Source organism: Ursus arctos, unplaced genomic scaffold (assembly GCF_023065955.2).
Source record: "Ursus arctos isolate Adak ecotype North America unplaced genomic scaffold, UrsArc2.0 scaffold_12, whole genome shotgun sequence".
NCBI classification, from domain to species: Eukaryota; Metazoa; Chordata; class Mammalia; order Carnivora; family Ursidae; genus Ursus; species Ursus arctos.
This window is the reverse complement of record NW_026622786.1, coordinates 55,492,160-55,511,480: the sequence shown is the minus strand read 5'-3', so window position 1 is coordinate 55,511,480 and position 19,321 is coordinate 55,492,160. Positions and strand designations below refer to the sequence as shown.

Sequence of the window (19,321 nt, the reverse complement as noted above, 5' to 3'; positions counted from 1 at the left end):
AAAACCTCAAACTCTTTGAAGGCTGGAGCCCACCTCAGAGAAAGCCGACTAGCAGTTGGCTAATGGAAGCACCACTTCCGTTCGGGGCTCTGCGACCCAGTACATCCTCGCCGAGCGCCGCTGTGCGTGGGCTGCGCAGGACAGGCTGGCGGGTACCTGGTGGGGGACAGAGTTCCTGCCCTTAAGAAGTTGAGCTCAGTTCAGTGCGTGCCCTGTGCCTGCGCTGATGCTCACCACCTAACAGGGATTGACTGTACCACGTAAGGTGAGCTCTAAGTGCGATAGGAGAACATTTTTAAATGCAGTGCCAGGGAATTCAAAGGCAGGAAGATTTGATGGCTCTGCTTTCTGAAAGCACCGGTCAGATACAGTGGGGAAGACATTCACAAATAATTACCTGAGCACCAGATACTGAATCAGGCATATTTCACATGTCCTCTCATTTTAAAATTGTGATTTAAATTTCTTTATTCATGGGGCGCCTGGGTGGCTCATTCAGTTAAGCGTCTGTCTTCGGCTCAGGTCATGATCGCGGGGTCCTGGGATGGAGCCTGTGTTGGGCTCCCCACTCAGTGGGGAAGTCTGCTTCTCCCTCTCCCTCTGCCCTTCCCCGCTGCTCATGTGCTCGCTCGTGCTCTCCCTCTCTCTCAAATAAATGAAAATAAAATCATTAAGTTCCTCATTTATTGTTCATTGTAAATGAAAGAGATTGAGAAATATGGTTTGCAAAAAAGCGATCATGGCAGACATACTATTTGGTAACTAGGTTTTGCTGCTTAGTACATTTGGACATTTTCTATGTCATTAAGAATTCTTTTTCACACTGATATTAATAATTACATGACTTATTTAACCATTTTTTTGTCTTATAGCTAAGTTAGGTAAGAAGATGTAAATATGAGACTAATAAAACCATGAAAATACTAGGAAAAAACATAATTTAAAGGGTGGGCACTTTATATATATTATTTAATTTTTTTTTTTTTTTTTTAGAGCAGTGAAGTTAAGAGGAAGGTACAGAGATTTCCCATATGTCCCTTTTAGATTACCAGCATCCCCCTCCAGAGTGGTACGATTGTTACAGTGGTGAACCTGCACTGACACATCATCATCGCCCAAGTCCATACGGGCTTCACTCTTGGTGGCGTACATTCTGTGGTATCAGACAGATGTATAATGGCACGTGTCCATCATTGTAGTATCATCCAGAGGGCGGGCATGTCTTTAAATACATGATATGAAAAAGGCACAAACCTCAACAGAAAAGAGTAATTTTGAACACCCCCAAGTTAAAAATTCTTTGTGTATTAAAATACTATAAATAAAATTTAAAGGCCCTATCATGTAATTCTCACAACAGTTTTGGGAAGTAGGTGCCCAGATTCCTTTTCAAGAAGAAAAAACTGAGGGGCCCCTTGGTGATGCAGTCAGTTGGTAGGCGACTCTTGGTTTCAGCTCAGGTCATGATCTTAGGGTCCTGGGATGGAGTCCTGTGTGAGGCTCCGTGCCCAGAGTGGAGTCGGCTTGAGGGAGTCTCTCCCTCCCTCCTTCTGTTCCTGGCCATCGTACTCATGTGCACATGCGCACTTTCAGGCACAGAAAAATAGTGCGGAGATCACTGGGTCTCTGGGAGGTTGATCATCTTGGTGAATACGAGAGCGGGTAGAATGAGGGGCATGTGAGGACATGGTCCTTCTGCAGCAGGCTTTGATGTGCATACACGCTTTACCCCTGCAAGATGGTGGAGGAGCTTCATTTCAGACAACTGCATCCTTTGAAGTGTTCGTTTCCATACACTTTTTCATTATAATGGCTATGACAAAAATCTTTTCCAAGTGTGTCTTCAAACAACATTTCAGAGACGTCAAGGATGGACAAATGCAAATTACAAAAAGTGGAAATCCCTCTTTATTATTCCTTATATGGTGTACTCTACTATCCCTTAAATAGTAGAAAATTCCAAGGCCTCAGTTACATTGGGACAGTATAGATCATTAACTACTTATTAAAGAGACAGGAGAAGAAAAGCCAAACTGTGTGAGCTATTACCATTTGGATGAAATAAAAGATTGATTATGGCCATCATCATAGTTTATCAGTGGAAAAATCTGGAGTAAAAAAAATTTAGAATGTAAATGTTTTTAGATCATATTTAGGTGAATTCAGTCAAGTTAAAAATCCCACCATGTCTTGGATAAGAGCAGATGGCTCATTGATTGTGTATAAGTAAAATGTTTCTATGCAGTTGATCTAAAATTTGATTTAAAATGGGGATATAGTATTTACCGCCTCTGTAGTAACAAAATTTATGCTATGTAATAACCTTGACACATTTACAGAATCATGTTTAATGGGCCCTCCAGAACTCTGGTGAATAAAGCTTGGTCTGTTTTCTACATCTCTTAGAAATCTGGAAAAGCTGTAAAAAATATATCTTTCATAAAGTTTTTGCATTTAGGTCAACTACTGTTCTCTTGAAGTTTAACAAAAGAGTCAAGGACTATATATACTTTATTAACTGTATTCAAAACTGAATTTAAGAGATGTTAATAGCTGTTTAGAATTAGTATTTGAATCCATACTACAAAGACTAATAAGATTTTTAGATTATAGAGTCCTACATGGACCCACTTAAGAATGAGTGGACTTCATTTTTTAATTCCAAATATATACACATCTATTTGTATGAATTAACAAATAAATACATCTGTATTTTTATACAAAGTATACATATTGCATTTTTACAAGTGCATTTATTTTTTCCCAAATAGATAAACAATCAGATCTTGTATGGAAGAAGTCACCAAAATGCATCTGCCATTATTAAGACCGCCCCATCAAAGGTCAAGCTGGTTTTCATCAGGTAAGATAGAAATACATCCGGTTTTCTAAAATCTAAGATCTCTTCTGAAGATGTTATTATTTTGTAAGACTATCTTATCTTTGGTTTGTCTAACAAAATCACCGTATCCTAAAAATATTTTCCTTTTTAAACTGTCACTTTAAGGAAAGTATAGATTGTATTCAATTTTTTAAATTTCTTCCCTTCCTGGAGCTGATCGGCCCCTCAGTAGAACCTTCTAGCTTCCCTTCTTCCTGTCACCATCATGTGGCATATCTGCTGACTCATTAATGTCTTCATCGAGGAAGAGGCAGGAAAACAGAACCCAGAAACATTTTAGGCGCTCCACAGAGTGCTGGTGAGAAATCCAGAAGGAGCAGATGTGCGCTTTGCTGTCTAGAGTCCCGTGGTATATTTGGGGTTCCACATTTTCCCTTACCCTACCTGCTACCTGACTGCATCTTTTTGTCAGTCAGAATTGGGAATTCTCACTGGTGATAGCTGTTGTTGCCTTGTCAAGAATGGAATTTGATTTCTTTTATTGAACTAAAGTGACTGATGAATCTGGGTTATCACTGAGTGATATAACTAACCCTGTACATTAACTTTCACTCTGTTTCTTTTCCTTCTGAGTCTCAGGTATCAGCTGTAAAATGAGAATAATAAAGCACCCACCGCCTTCATTGTGATATGTCAAAAATTTGAAATGTTGAACACACTCTCTCACATAGACTAAGGGCTGAAAGAGCGTTGGCTGGTATTTGGTGACAGTGAGGATCATTCTTCTTCTTCCTACTGTTACTGGTTACCTGTCCGTGAGACCTGTCCATTTGCGGAGACCCTGAATCCCAGGGGTTTTATTCCTGGATATGGGCACTAATGTAGGTGATTGACCTATCCTTTCCCATGCCATCACTTCAGCTTACAGGGTGTTGTTGCTGCTTTGCTCCTAAAGAAATCCTGCATTAGTAACCTCTTCTCCCGCTGTGGCACTTCCTGGATTTCCAGGGTTTTACTCTTGTTTCCAAAGGGAGAATCCTTTCTCCTTCTCCTCTTTTGATGTTAAAACAACCTCCTCTGGCTCACTCACTTTGAAGTCCTCTGTTAGGCTCCAGTCTCCTTTTTGGGTTTCTCTGCCCTTCCTGTCACCAGAAGTTACAAAATTAGAGTTAGATGCTGAAAACATGAACAGACTTGAGGAGAGGTCAGCCGCTCAGAGCCATGAACGTGTCCATCGACAAGAATGCACGCCGGCATGAACACTTCGCAGAGAGTCACATGAGGGTTCGTGAGCAGGCACCCACAGCACTCGCCAGTGTCTGTGCTTCATGCTCAGCACGTGGGGGAACTGCTGCAGGTGCTGCCCTCGACGTTGCTGTCACCTCTTCACCCGTATGGGGTCATCCCATTTTAAAGAACAAAAAGAAAATTGAATGGGATCCAAAGGAAACCATCAATACAGTTAAGTAGTTGGGAAGTAGAACCTTCCTCTTTCAAGAAAGAAAGGTTACATGATTTGAAATTGTTTAGAATACAGAAGAGAAAGCTGAGGAGAATTTTAATAATAGTAGTGAAACCCCATTAATTTAGTGTCTGATGATTTCCATTTTGATCAGAGGAGATCAGAATCGAGGAAATAATTTGTTCAGTAAACTAATAGTGTAAGCATGATTGAGGATGCCACAGAATACTTATTTACTGGAAGGGATTTTAAGCAATTTAGAAGTACCAATGTACATTCAAAATGTGTGATCTAATTATGAACCTTTTTTATATGGTCATTAAATTGTAGTGCCTAAGCACATAGGCGGCATTCAAAAAGCTTTATTGAATAAATTTCCTTTCAGCTCCTTCTAAGCAATTCCAGATTATTCTCCAAAGGCAACAATCATAGTAAGTTATTTTGTGGACTTAAAGGCACATAGAAAAAAAGATACATATAGATAAAAATAATTCATTATTTTACAAAATTTATCATACTTAAGTCCCTCTCCACAGTACTTTCCCAAATAGTCTAAGTTGGGAAAAGTTTCTCTATTTTACTTTGTAGACAGAAAAAAAGATGTAGGTGTGATTTTGAATAGACTATTTTCGCCCACTCTGAGACTGTGTAAAGGAAAACGAGTTTAAATTGAATCAAGACAGATGTATGCCCTGCTAACAACGTTTTGTTTGATTCAGTAGATATGTATCTGGTAATTTGTGTGCCAACATTTTATTAATTAATGCTTCAGTTTCCATAAGGGAAGGAACTGTTCATCTGACTGAGAGCCTGAGAGCTCTTACCTAAGTGACAAATTCTTTTCTGAAGCAAGCCTGAACTCTCAGGCTTAGTGATTAAAAGAGGAAACCCTAGATTCACCCTACGTCATGAAACCCAGCTCTAGAATACCCCCAGTATGTGAGCTTGTGCAGTTTCTTGACCTGCAGTATGCGGATTATATAGCCGGCTCAGGGCGCCGGGGTGGCTCTGTCAGTGAAGCGGCCAACTCTTGATTTCAGCTCAACTCATGATCTCAGGGTCCTGGGATCAATCCACATGTCAGGTTCTGAGCTCATCGGGGCTGAGTTTCATTCTTGGTCTAGTTTCATTCTTCTGCATGTGGCTCTCCAGGTTTCCCAGCACCATTTATTAAAGAGACTGTCTTTTTTCCATTGGATATTCTTTCCTGCTTTGTCAAAGATTCGTTGACCATAGAGTTAAGGGTCCATTTCTGGAGTCTCTGTCCTGTTCCATTGATCTATGTGTCTGTTTTTGTGGCAGTACCACACTATCGTGATGACTACAGCTTTGTAACATAGCTTGAAGTCAGGCATTGTGATGCCTAGCCGGTAGGATCGAACAGTACATTAAAAGGATTATTTACCACAGGAAAAAAAAAATCTTCTGCGGAAGGATTCGCTTGCCCTCTCCCTCTGCCCCTCTCACTGCTCACGTGCTCACTCTCTTTCTCTCAAATAAATAAATCTTTTTTTTTAAAGTCAAGTGTTTAAATGTATATATGGCTGTCTCATAGATTGTCTAATGTCTTAATATGTATAAATTGCCTGGTGATGTGGGCTCAGCAATGTTTGCTGCTATGGTGATGAAGGTGATGGTGGTGGCAGAAAAAGGGAGGTAGAGAGACAAGGAGGTAAAAGAAGTTAGGGAGAAGGAAAGAGGAGGAAAAAGATGAACCACTCCTTCGTATTTCTTTTGTCTCATTCCAGAATCTTGAATATTTTTTTAAGTGAAGCACATTCACAGTTTAAGAATTTTAATTAACATTATAATGATTAAACACTGGAAGAGATAGAGCACTGGCTATTATATATAAGTGATGAATCCCTGAATTCTCCTTCTGAAATCAATATTGCACTATATGTTAACTAACTAGAATTTAAATAAAAATTTTTAAAATCACTAGAAGAGATAGCTACAGATATTATATAAAACCATTTCTAATAATGTTAGAATAAGAGACCTGGACATAGCCTGACTAAAACATCTCTCTTAGTTCTGTGTTTGCAACTGCTTCTCCCCCTCTCCTCCTCCTCCTCCCCTTTTTTTTTTTTTTAACCAGCATGGGGCTTGAACTCATGGCCCCGAGAGCCCAAGAGTTGCAGGCTCCACCAACCGAGCCAGACAGGCACCCCTCCTCCTCCTCCTTTTAAATGATGACCTGATATTCTAATAAGGAGTAGAAAACCGGTTAATGAAAGAATGTATAAAGAGAAATCTAATTAACATGAATGAATCCCCATGCCAGTAAAATATATATTATAATAGATTTTACTGAGATGAGTAGTATCAAATAGTGTTGGAATTTAAAACACTTGAGGAAATCAAAGAAAGAAAATATTTTATGCTCTTCCACTGTGTACATCACCAGTGGGGATATAATGGTAGATTGGTGACTTATTTATGTGTGGTAACCTGTACGTTTTAGGTGCTGTCCAACACATCATCCTCTCTCCTTCAGGCTGATTATCTAGTTCCCACTCCTTTAGATACACCTCTCCCTATAGGTTACCTCTTTCAGACTATCGGTAGGAAAACCCTAGTTGTGCCTACTTTGGAACCAAATCCTAAAGCAGTTAAATATTGGTTTGCTATCAAGTTTCAGGAAGTTAACACTTAAATCATCTCAGCACAGCAGGTGCAATTACACTTTTAATGTTAAACACTGGTGTTTAGAAATTGTATTTCTTTATAGTTAGTGCTTCTATTTGCTTATACTTCCTTCCTTAGTTGAAATTATTGATTCTCTGTGCATTTCTATAATAGAGAAATTTTTGGCCTCTATCCCTCGGCAGCTCTTTTCCAAATTTATTGACAATTGAGATAAAAATGGGAACTGGCCACAGATTTGGAGTATGATTAGCAGTAATCACAGAAAGCTGTTAAAATGTGCTGCAGACAACATTTTAATTAACAGGGGCATTTAGTCTATAGTGATGTACATTTGTGTGATCACGTCCTTGTCATATTCTTTTAACACTTGTATTTATTCATATACTAATTGATCTGTAATTCACAAGAAGTCCGTGAGTCATTAGTGAAAATTAGCAAGTTGCTGCTATGTATACATGACTTACATAATCACTTTTTCCTCCCCCTTTTGTCCCCACATTAGATTTTGGACAATCCGGTAATCACATACTTTTGTCTATTGTACATATGGACTTTGGTAATCTAAATTATTCTATGGTGGATAATCCAGATGTATTTTACAATCTTGAGTTCTTACTATGTAGCACACGTTCAATTCTGTGGATTTTCCTACTCGACATTATCCCCTCTACGCAAGCGCTACAATTTTAAGTACAGGAGGAGAGCTATATTAATCCAAGAAAGAATGAATTGCTGTATTTGGCAGTGCAGGGATCCAAGGAGATTAATGATCTTGCCTGCAGCTCTTGTCATACCTTCCCCCACTATCGAAAATTAAATGTCATGTATAACAACTCACTCTCCATTACTTAATTACATGTGGAAAATGTGTACTGTATAAAAACTCCTGGGGCTAGAGGAGGCCAAGTGAAACTGAACCCCATGGAAAAATTTAGTGCTGGCTGTCAAGCCCTACTGAGTCAAAGTGGACTCACCGTGGGAGCCACCATACGGTATTGATTGAACATATGTCTTGTTTTGTAATTAAAAATATAGTGTGGCCTGTTATCCTCTGGCCATATCCCTAAAAGATGATATTGACTTGAAATTAATGTGAATGTCAGAGTCATCTGTGGGAGAAGTCCATCCGAGGAAGCAAACTGAATGCCTGTTTTTAAAATCCTGATTGTGCTCTCAATTCTTTATATCTAAATAAGAGGGAGAAAAGATGGTGAGAATAAGCGTGAGTTTTACTTCCATAAAGAACTATTCATGCATTTATTCAACAAGTATTTGCTGAGTGCCTACTTGTGCTGGGACTGTGGAGTCAGTGATACAAAGAACACAAGCTCCACCTTGGAAGGAGGAGGCAGAGAGTAAGCATCTGGCACCTCATCTGGGCATAAAGGTGCTATGGTACTTCAAGTACATATAGGAGACACAATTAACCTAATCTTCGGAGCCTTCGGGACGGTGTTACAGAGAAAGATGCTGGAGCTCAGGCCTGAAGGGTAAGTAAACAAAGTTGTAGTATGTACAGAAACCCAAAAGTTTCTGGAATTGGGTAAAATACCCAATTATCTGAACATTTACTTCTAGGGGAAAAGCAGTCCTTCTTTAGGAAAGTGTCATTGGATGAGTACAGCTGTCTACATCGGCCACTTTGAAATCTATGAGGAAGCATCCTCCTGACTCTCGTGGACCATTAAAGAAATTTAAGTACACAATAAAATACCATCCATGGGATACCTGACATGTTTTGAGGAAGAGGCCTGTCCATTAGCATTGAGTTCTTACTAGGAATTGCAGGAAAAAGAAAGTTAGAGACACTCTTCAACTTCAGGGCTCTTCTGTTTTCTCCTTTTAGTTGGAGCACGTGATAGACCCATAGGAGTCTCTCAAGTGCTCTGAAATGCTGATTCTTGCTTAATTTATTCAGTGCTTGTGTCCTGTATTCTCCATATTCAAGAGTAACTTTATTAATCTTATATTTGTAATTAGAATTTATAAGACTTGTAGTTCAAAGACAAGGTGGAATTGGAGTATTTTGATCTTTTGTCAAGACATCGGAATTTATCCAAATAAGAAGCATTGTTCCCTTTGATCTGCTGTGGTCACCTGGGGAAGCTGTACATTTAATCCACTTATGATTCCATTAGGTCATACATTTGTGGAATCATCTTGAAAGCCTATGCTATATTCTTTTGAATAGCCACAGAAAGCTTAGTTTTCCCTCTTCTGAGGGTCGTTGTAGCTAGTCAATCTGAAGTGACCCCAGATTTTGCAGGATCATTCATGAATCTGGTGCATTCAGTGTATTAGGTAAAGTGTTGCTACCAAACTTTCTTGCATGACTTGTAAAATATCTTTGAAAATCATTTTTATTTCATGGACAGAATTGGTAATTTTCCTCTTTGCCCCCCGCCCCCCGCCTTCCTTAACATGGTATCAGCTTGAGGGAATTAAGACTATATTTGTTTGATTCCTTTTAACACTCAGAAACACCTAATTGTGTCTGGTTACAGAGAGGAAATGGGCAGTTTTCTCTTTTCTTCATTTTTGTTTTTTTGTTTTGTTTGCTGGTTAGTATTTATACTCCTATCCTCATAGAATGTCTGTTTCCTTAAGTAGGCCTTCTTACACACGCACGCGCGCGCGCACACACACACACAGTGTATGTACTGTGGTGGAACAGGAAAGGCGGTCCATCGAGACGCCTCTCTCCCTCTGCGGAAGCTGGAAGAGACATGTATTTCCCTGCTGAGATGTGGCTGGGGGTTGCATGTGACCTAAACTTGGGCAATATGATACTTAGCTTAGAATAGGAAGCAAGTAATATGAGTGATTTTATATGAATGGTGTTTATTCATGAAACCACAGGGCCTTACTGGGAGGTTCCTACTATGACATCATTCTGTTTTCCTGCTTCCTTGTCCTCTGGAGGTCTCCTAGTTTCTTTATGTTCCAAGTCCAATCATCGAGCCTGCCTGTGTTTTGTGAGATCTCAGTATCCCTTTAATAATTTCCCTTTTGCTTTAGTTGGTCTAAATTCATTTCTCTTGCTTGCTGCCAGAGAATCCTAATGAATAGTAAGGGTGATAAAAGTGAGCTATCTGAACAAATCATGAGCAACCAGGGTAAGATATTTGGTTCCTTCTGCACATTTTCTTGTCACCTGTAGGCTTTTAGCCTTGATTCTGAAAAGTTTTTCTCCTTCAGACTTCTTTAGCAAAGCACAAGACCCCTGAGCAAGTCTCTACTGAGGATCTCCAGTGTGACACATTTCCATTGCCAGACCATTCACTGGCTCTTGAAATGAGATTGCCATGATTATCTCAGACGAATCAGGATTTATCCTGGATTTATACCTAGGGTAGGGGAAAGTCACCTTTCCCCAGAACGTGGCCTTATGGTGAGGGCTGGATATCTGAACATTAGGCCTTTGCCAGCCAGGATAAGGGGAGGGTGGCTGAGGGTATCTACTACATTATCTTTCAGAAAGAACTTCTGTGAGAAAATTATTAGGCTAAGTCATCCCGTCTATCTAGTCCTGTGATCCCCACATCAACCCTTCCGCCCACCCGCACTGCCAAATATTTTATGAGCCACTTTTTTCTCTGCACACTGGCAATAATTATTTAGAACTTGCCTGGGGCCGCCTTTGTGAAATGTGAGTTACTCCCAACAGCCCTCATTAGTGATTGGCATTGTTTGGAATGCCAAGTAAATAATAATTCTATCATTGGTCATTTGTTTCAGATTCAGCATATTGCTGGTTTGGTGGTTTCATTCAATTGGAAATTGAAAACTATTCAGTCTGTTCATAGAGCTAGAGATGTCTCCTGGAACCTTTTCAGAAAGTAGTTTTGCTCCCACTTAAATATAATGATGTGCTTTATATGTGACTTCTGGTTCATTTATATCAAGCTTCCCGACCAAATGTTAATTCAGTGTCGTGTCCCAATTAACACAACAAATGTAGACTTTATTTTTTTCTATCCTCGAGTGTCTTACATCACTATATTTAGTGCAGTCAGAAAATAGTATGTAGGCCTGTTTAGCTGTGTTCATGTGTTCCTCATTTATTCATCGTGTGCGTGCGTGTGTGTGTGTGTGAGAGTTCAAACAATGTGCTAGGCACTAGATTGTAGTTGTAACCAGTGTGTGTGTGTGTGTGTGTGTGTGTGTGAGAGAGTTCAAACAATGTGCTAGGCACTAGATTGTAGTTGTAACCAGTGTGCGTGTGTGTGTGTGTGTGTGAGAGTTCAAACAATGTGCTAGGCACTAGATTGTAGTTGTAACCAGTGTGTGTGCGTGTGTGTGTGTGAGAGTTCAAACAATGTGCTAGGCACTAGATTGTAGTTGTAACCAGTGTGTGTGCGTGTGTGTGTGTGAGAGTTCAAACAATGTGCTAGGCACTAGATTGTAGTTGTAACCAGTGTGCGTGTGTGTGTGTGTGTGAGAGTTCAAACAATGTGGTAGGCGCTAGATTGTAGTTGTAACCAGTGTGCGTGTGTGTGTGTGTGAGAGTTCAAACAATGTGCTAGGCACTAGATTGTAGTTGTAACCAGTGTGCGTGTGTGTGTGTGTGTGTGAGAGTTCAAACAATGTGCTAGGCACTAGATTGTAGTTGTAACCAGTGTGTGTGCGTGTGTGTGTGTGAGAGTTCAAACAATGTGCTAGGCACTAGATTGTAGTTGTAACCAGTGTGCGTGTGTGTGTGTGTGTGAGAGTTCAAACAATGTGCTAGGCACTAGATTGTAGTTGTAACCAGTGTGCGTGTGTGTGTGTGTGTGAGAGTTCAAACAATGTGCTAGGCGCTAGATTGTAGTTGTAACCAGTGTGCGTGTGTGTGTGTGTGTGAGAGTTCAAACAATGTGCTAGGCGCTAGATTGTAGTTGTAACCATTTTAGAACAGGTTTCAAAACAAGGTGAAGTCTATCTACTCAGCTATCCAGGCTGAATTCAGGGACATAACTTCTGTTTTTGACATAGTGCTGTTTTGTTGGCATAAAGTCAGATCCTCTGGGTTTACCGAAAGTGAATTTCCAAGTGGCAGGACCACAACAATCCAGAAGACAAAAATGATATTTAAGTGATAGTCTAAGTATTTCAAATATATTCTCATCACACTTGCACTTTCTCTTTGGTCTCACGTAATTTTAAAATTGTGAAATCTGTGTAACATGAACTCTCCCGTCTTAACCAGTTTTAAGTGTGTGCTTCAGTGACGTTACGTATGTTCGTGCTGTTGTACAGCCGCCGCCCCGTCCATCTCCAGATGGGTAAAAATCTGTACCTGGTTGAAAATAACAGTAATAACTCCCCGTTCTTCCCCCCGCACCCCCAGCCCCTGGCAACTATCATTCTGCTTTCTGTGCTTGTGTTTAACTATACTGGGTACCTCATGAAAGTGGAATTATACAGCACTTGTCCTTTTGCTACTGGCTCGTTTCACTTGCCGTAATATTTTCAAGGTTCATGCATGTTGTAGCATGTCAGAATTTCCCTCCTTTTTAATGCTGAAAAATAGTCCATTGTTGGTATATACTTGTATTTATCCATTCACCTGTCAGGGGACACTTGGGCGGCTTCGGCCTTTTGATTATTGTGAATAGTGCTACTATGAACGTGAGAGTACAAATGACTTCAAGACTCTACTCTTGTTTCTTTAGGATATATACCTAGAAGTAGAATTGCTAAGTCATATAGAATTCTATCTTTAATTTTCTGAGGAGCCTTCATACTATTTTCCATAGCATCCATACCATATGACATCCTACCAGCAGTGGACAAGGGTTCCAATTTCTTCACAGCCTCACCAACACTTGTTATTTTCAGGTTTTTTGATAGTAGCCATCGTGTTGGGTGTGAGGTGGTATCTCACTGTGGTTTTGATTTGCATTTCTCTGCTCATTAGCTTTTCATGTGTTTGTTGGCCATGTGTATGTCTTCTCTGGAGAAATTTATTTTCAACTTTTTTGCCTGTTTTTTAATCAGGTTGTTTGTTTTGTTGAGTTATAGGGATTCTCTATATATTCTGGGTATTAAACCCTTATCAGATCTATAATTTGCAAATATTTTCTCTCGTTTCATAGGTTGTCTCTTCATTGTGTTGATTGTGTCCTTTGATGCACTGAAGTTTTTCATTTTGATGTAGTCCAATTTATCTAATTGTTGTTGTTGTTGTTACTTGTGTTTTTGGTTCATATGCAGGATATCATTGCCAAATTCAATGACACAAAGCTTTTCCTCTAAGTTTTCTTCTAAGAGTATTACAGTTTTAGCTCTTATGTTTAGGGCTTTGATCCATTTTGAGTTAATTTTGAATGTGGTATAAGGGAAAGATCCAATTTTATTTTTTGCATATGGTTATCTAGTTTTCCCAGCACCATTTGTTGAAAAGATCAGCTTCCCCCGCCCCCGCCCCCCCACCCACATCCCCACCCTGCCATTGAATGGTTCTGGCATCCTTGTTGAAAATCGTTTGGCCAAATATGTGAGAGTTTATTTCAGGGCTCTGTCTTCTATTTCATTGGTCTGTGTGTCTCTCATTATGCCAGTACTGTTTTCATTGGGTGAGACCTCCAACTTTGTTTTTCTTTTTCAAGATTGTTTTGGCTGTTCAGGGTCCTTTGAGATTCCATATGGATTTTAGATGGAACACACTCACTTTGCAAGATGTAGAAATGCTTCTTTTGGAGAGATCTCTGACTATGATAAATGAAAAGTTAAGGCATTCTACATACACATACATATACCACCCATTATATCAGATTTTCTCTTCTTCATTCATAAATTGTTGTCATGAGTTCATCGTGCTTGCCTGAAGGGTAAGTATGTTCTTATCGTAGCCCACTAATCTTTCTTTTACCATAATTTGTCATGTTCTTGTAGAGGTTATATTGGAGAGAGTATCTCATATTTATCCTAAGGAAGTAGTCAATAGTTGTTGGATAAATGCTTCAAGTAACATGTTAATGAAATCCTAAGAGATTTACAATTTGAATTATGGTTACAACTTTGATAGATGAGCAATAAGTGTGAAGGGTTTTATCAACAAATCCCTGTGTATAACATGTATGTGCTTCCAAGATTGCAGCGAAGTATTCTTGGAAGAATAGAATGAAGTTACTGAGAAAAGCTATGTAAGTAGTTTAGAAATGCAGAGGAGGGAGAGATTACTGTTGGAGAAGCGAGCACAGCAAAAGCTAGTTAATGATACCTGGGTAGATTTACATAGGAAAGAATTGAGTCCAAACTGCATGAACAAATTTAATTCAAGCATTTATGAAGTACCTTCTGTATGTCAGTTGCTAATAAGACCATAGAGTTAAATAAGAAGTTCTTTAAGAACTTCTAAGACATACAAATAAATAATTATACATCAAGCAAAATAAGCACCTATAGGGGGAACTCTGTGATATTGAGTTATTCAGATTGCATGTTCAGGCTTGTTGAAACAGAGTGTTTTTCATAATTGAGAAAGGAGTGATTTGGATTTTTTGAGACAGCAGAACAAGGAAACCAGTAAGGTTACTCTTGCCATAGTACAGACAAGGTGAAAAGTCCATGAATTAGGATGGGGGCCATGGGCCTAGAAGAAAAGAGAAGAAAGAATGAAGTCTAGAATGAAACCATCAGACTTAGTGATTTCTTTGGATATAAGGGTCAATGGGTGAATGAATTAATGGTAACTGAGCACTCTTAGGCCCTGGAAATTTAAGCATGTGAGACTGAACATCATGAAACCATAAAACAGTAAATGTTAACAACTGTTGTGCTTTGGTGCTTTGACATTGGCCTTATCTTACAACAATTCTGTTAGAAGATACTATCCCAATTTTAAAGATTTTATTTATTTGTTAGAGAGAGAGAGAGAGCCTACAAGCAGGGGGAGTGGCAGGCAGAGGGAGAAGCAGGCTCCCGCTGAGCAAGGAACCTGATATGGAACTCGATCCCAGGACCGTGGGATCATGATCTTAGACAAAGTCAGGTGCTTAACCGACTGAGCCATCCAGGCATCCCACCATCCCAATTTTATAGATTAAGAAACCAAGATTTTTAAAAAGTTGTTTAGAATCTTGCTTACATCTTAGTGATAGAATCTGTACCTTTGCCTAGATCCGCCTCACTCTAGGTTTCTTTCCAGAATAGCATAGTTGTCCTACATTGATGTAACAATGAATTAATTTTTTAATTGGGGCATTATTTACACTCAGTGCAATAGACTTGAAGTATTCAGTTTGTTGTTTTGAGAATACAAAACCGATACCTGTGTAACCATCAGCCAAAACAGAAATATGCAACATTCATGCATCCCAGAAAGCTTGCTGGTTCTCATTTCTGGTCAGTCCCTCTGGGCCCTAGAGAAAACACTTCCTGATTTATTTCATCATAGATTAGTTTAAACTGTTCTTGAACTTATGTAAATAGAATCAAATAGAATTAATTCTTTTGTGTCTGGTTTCTTTCATTTTACATAATTTTTTTTTCAAGATTTACCCCTGTTTTTATGTGTATCTGTAGTTTGTTTTTTCAGTTACTGAGTAATATTCCAGTCTATAAACATACCATAATTTGTTGTTCCATTTTCCTGTATGTGGACATTTGGTTTGTTTCTAGTTTTTAGCTATTCTGAATACAGTAGAAGCATGACTTTTAAAAATAATTATTATAGATTCAACTTGTGTAGAGCATGTTGGAGTCAGGATAAACTCAGTTATGCTTCAGTGAACTTACAGCCAAATCTCAGTGGCTTGAAGCAACAAAGGTTTATTGCTTTATCATGTTACATGTCCATCAGGGTTCGGCAAGGGGGCCTCGCTGCTCACCTTGATCATTGAGGGACCCAAGGCAAGATCTCAACATGTATTTCTATGATTACTGATTATTTGGTTCAAGTTGTGACTCAGCTTTAAAGGAGAAGAAACGTACAAACCAGAGGTTCATGAACAGCTCTAATTACTATCACAGAAGAGTACTGAGGGAATTACACTCCACTGTATTTTTTACCGTGCTCCCTGCACTATCATGTTTGATAAGTATTTTAAAGCACTTTACAGTCATTATATCTATACAAGGACTAGGTAATGAAGATATGACACTTGGATCGTAAGTATGAAAAGTTGATAGAGTGAACAAACTCAGAATCTTTCATGCTTCTTACCCTAAGGAAAATTATGAAAGAGCTTTAAGAGTAAATTGTGACCTAGTCAAACTTTTGGTTTGGGAATATTAGCCTGGATATATAAGAGAAGAAGATATATATGTTTCTGGAAGAGGCTGCTAAAATGGGAAACACTGTAGTGTGGTAGTCAAAAGAATAGATTGTGAAAGTAGACTGCCAGGTTTGAATCTCAGCTCTGCTGAATAGCTTTGTGAATTTGGTCAGTTTGCTTACCCTCTGTGTAAAATGAAGAAAGTAATTGTAATTACCATGTAGAGTTGTTATGAAAGTTAAATGAATTAATCTGTGAAAAGCATTTAGAACAGGGGTACGTGATAAGAACGCAAATGTTATGGCTTTGGTGACCTGTTTTCCAAATCAAAGAGTTTTGTCATGTATTCGTTTTCTCTTGCTTTGTAACAAATTACCACCAATTTAATGGCTTAAAACAACACCTATTTATTAGCTCACAGGTCTGTCAATCAGAAGTGTGGTACAGTGTAGCCGGGTATCACAAGGTATACCCTGCTCAGGGTATCACAAGACAGAAATCAAGGTGTTGGCCAAGCTGAGTTCTCTTCTAGAGCCTTGGAAAAAAATCAGTTTTCAGGTTCATCCTAGGTGGTGTCTTTTAGTTCCTTGCTGAATCTCAAATGAGGACTACTCTCAGCTCCTAGAGGCCGTTCATATTCATTGTTACGTGCTTCCGTAATCCTCAAACCAGCAATGGTGCTTCTTTTTTTTTTTTTAATGTTGGATACATCCATTGTTTTTTTTTTTTTTAATTTTTTAATGATTTTTTATTATATTATGTTAGTCACCATACAGTACATCCCCGGTTTCCGATGTAAGGCTCGATGATTCATTAGTTGCGTATAACACCCAGTGCACCATGCAATACGTGCCCTCCTTACTACCCATAGCAATAGTGCTTCTAATCTCTGACTGCCTGTCTCTAACTTCCACGCATTCCTTAGGGTTCAGGTAACACCGACTGCTAATTTCGGACATCAGGGCACTGAAGCTCTGAGAAGTGAAATCTCCAGATTGAAAGGACCCATGTGATTAGGTCAGGCCCAAACTGATAATCTTAACAGTCAGCTGTGCTGTATAGTATAACCTAATCATGGAAGTGAAATTGATCCTATGCAGTATGTAAACTAGGGGGCAAGAATCTTGGGAACCTTCTTAGAACCTAACACCAAGTACCAGTGGGTGTATTTTATAACAAAGTAAAATTGAAATCAGGAGGTAGATTGTGTAGAATATATAAATATATTCTACAGACAAGAAACTGAACTGGGGGTGTTCCTAGCATCTTTTTGGAGAAAAACTAAATTGACAGTCCCTGTATAGTAATTCCATTATTGTAATTGTTTACTTATTTAGCTATATTCCTCACTAATTGCTATTATCATCAAAGACAGGAATAATGTTTTATTCATCTTTGTACCCATAGTATAAATACTAAATGAACTAATACCTATATTCAAAATCAGAGCTATATTTTTGAGTTTCAGCCAATTAAAGTAAATCCTGACCAGCTTAAATTAAAAGGAAAATGCATTGTAAGAATACAGGGATATCTCAGGGACTCTTAAGAAGGAGCCATACAGGGGCGCCTGGGTGGCTCAGTCATTAAGCATCTGCCTTCGGCTCAGGGCGTGATCCCAGGGTCCTGGGATCGAGTCCTGCATCGGGCTCCCTGCTCTGCTGGGAGCCTGCTTCTTCCTCTCCCACTCCCCCTGCTTGTGTTCCCTCTTTTGCTGGCTGTCTCTCTCTCTCTGTCAAATAAATAAATAAAATATTTTTAAAAAAGAAGAAGAAGGGGAAGGGGAAAAGGAAGAGGAAGGAAGAAGGAGAAGGAGAAGAAGAAGAAGAAGAAGGAGAAAGAAAAAGAAGAAAGAAGAAGAAGAAGAAGCCATACAGCTGAGACTGAAGAAAAGGAGCCAGGATGACTCCAGAGATATCAGCAGAAGGAACGTCCGAACCCCCTCTTTAGCCTTGAGCATTTCCGTTGGTATTATCTAGCTACTACACTCTAGACCTTTGTATCTGTTCTAAATTTTGAGTCCCTGGGAAAGAATCTGATTGGCCCAAACTGAGACAGGTGTTTGCCCCCTACATCCACCGAGGTTGAGGCAGACTGTCATTGTTACACAGTATAGACATTGCTACTGTGATGCATTCAGGGAGTCACTGTGAGCTGGTCAGACAGCCCAAGAAATGTCCATTAAGGTGGCAAATACTGATAGCTGGCTGGCTAGAGGCAGTATACCGTCATTAATTCATTGAAGCAGCTCGAAAAACTCAGGGCATAGTTTTGATAGTTCTGCTTCCAAGTCTTTTTCTTGCCTTGTTAAGATCACTTTTATTCAACAGATATATAGTACACCTACTCTCTGTCAGGTCTCTTATTGCAAGCTTGGGGGAGGCAGAGATAAGATCCCATCCCTGGGCTTGGAGAAGGAGAAAGAACAGCACAGATAATTTTAATAGAGCACGGCAAATACAATGATACATGCGGGGTTCTGTACTCTGGAAAACTATTCTCTTACCCATGGTGGCACTCCATTATCTCTCTCACCAGCTGTTAAAGATAATTATAAAAATACCAATAAGCAATTACAATTTCTGATTGTGTCCTGTATGGGGCACCTGGGCCTAAGAAGCTTATATTAATTATATTGGAAAGGAAAGGAAAGTTATAAAGCAAGTAGACTTTATTCCTTATGAGAATCATAGGAGAGGAGGGGTGGGAGGGTCCCCAGAAGTCATTCAAGTTAACTGCTTGTTTGAAGTATAAATGCCTTCTCTCCTTTGGCTTCCCTCTTCCCTCATTTCTCTTTAAAATTGTCAAGTCTCTGCTTGCTTAATGTGGAGGTGTGAACACTCCCTACTAAGTGGATTCTAAAGGATTATGAAATGTAACTTCTTAAAGCAGCTTCCTTCTCTCTATTGAGAGTAATTGTAGGTTTTCTATTTTTTTGTGAGGTTTAAAAAAATTAATGTGGAGTTTAAAGGCCATTAAAGTCATACTAATTTAGAGAAAACCATTAAATTATGAAGGGATAACTTGGCTGATTTGAAGTAACTTGGTCCAGGTAATCATGACTTCTCAATAAGAATTTATGTGCAGCCGTATTTTTAATGCTAGTAACCTTTGAAAGAGGTATGAAGAGCCATCTGCTTAATTACTGCCAAATATACTCTGCCC

General features: G+C 39.2%; 1 protein-coding gene across 4 annotated transcripts in view; it reads left to right on the top strand.

Annotated features, from left to right (window-relative positions):
• Positions 1-19,321, top strand: part of PATJ (PATJ crumbs cell polarity complex component) — a 336,460-nt gene that overhangs the window by 213,437 nt on the left and 103,702 nt on the right. For all 4 annotated transcript variants that reach the window (XM_048220189.2, XM_026497951.4, XM_026497952.4 and 1 more), the window contains exon 29: positions 2,772-2,863. In XM_048220189.2, coding sequence (XP_048076146.1) covers positions 2,772-2,863 — 92 coding nt within the window. The remainder of the gene's footprint in view (positions 1-2,771; positions 2,864-19,321) is intronic.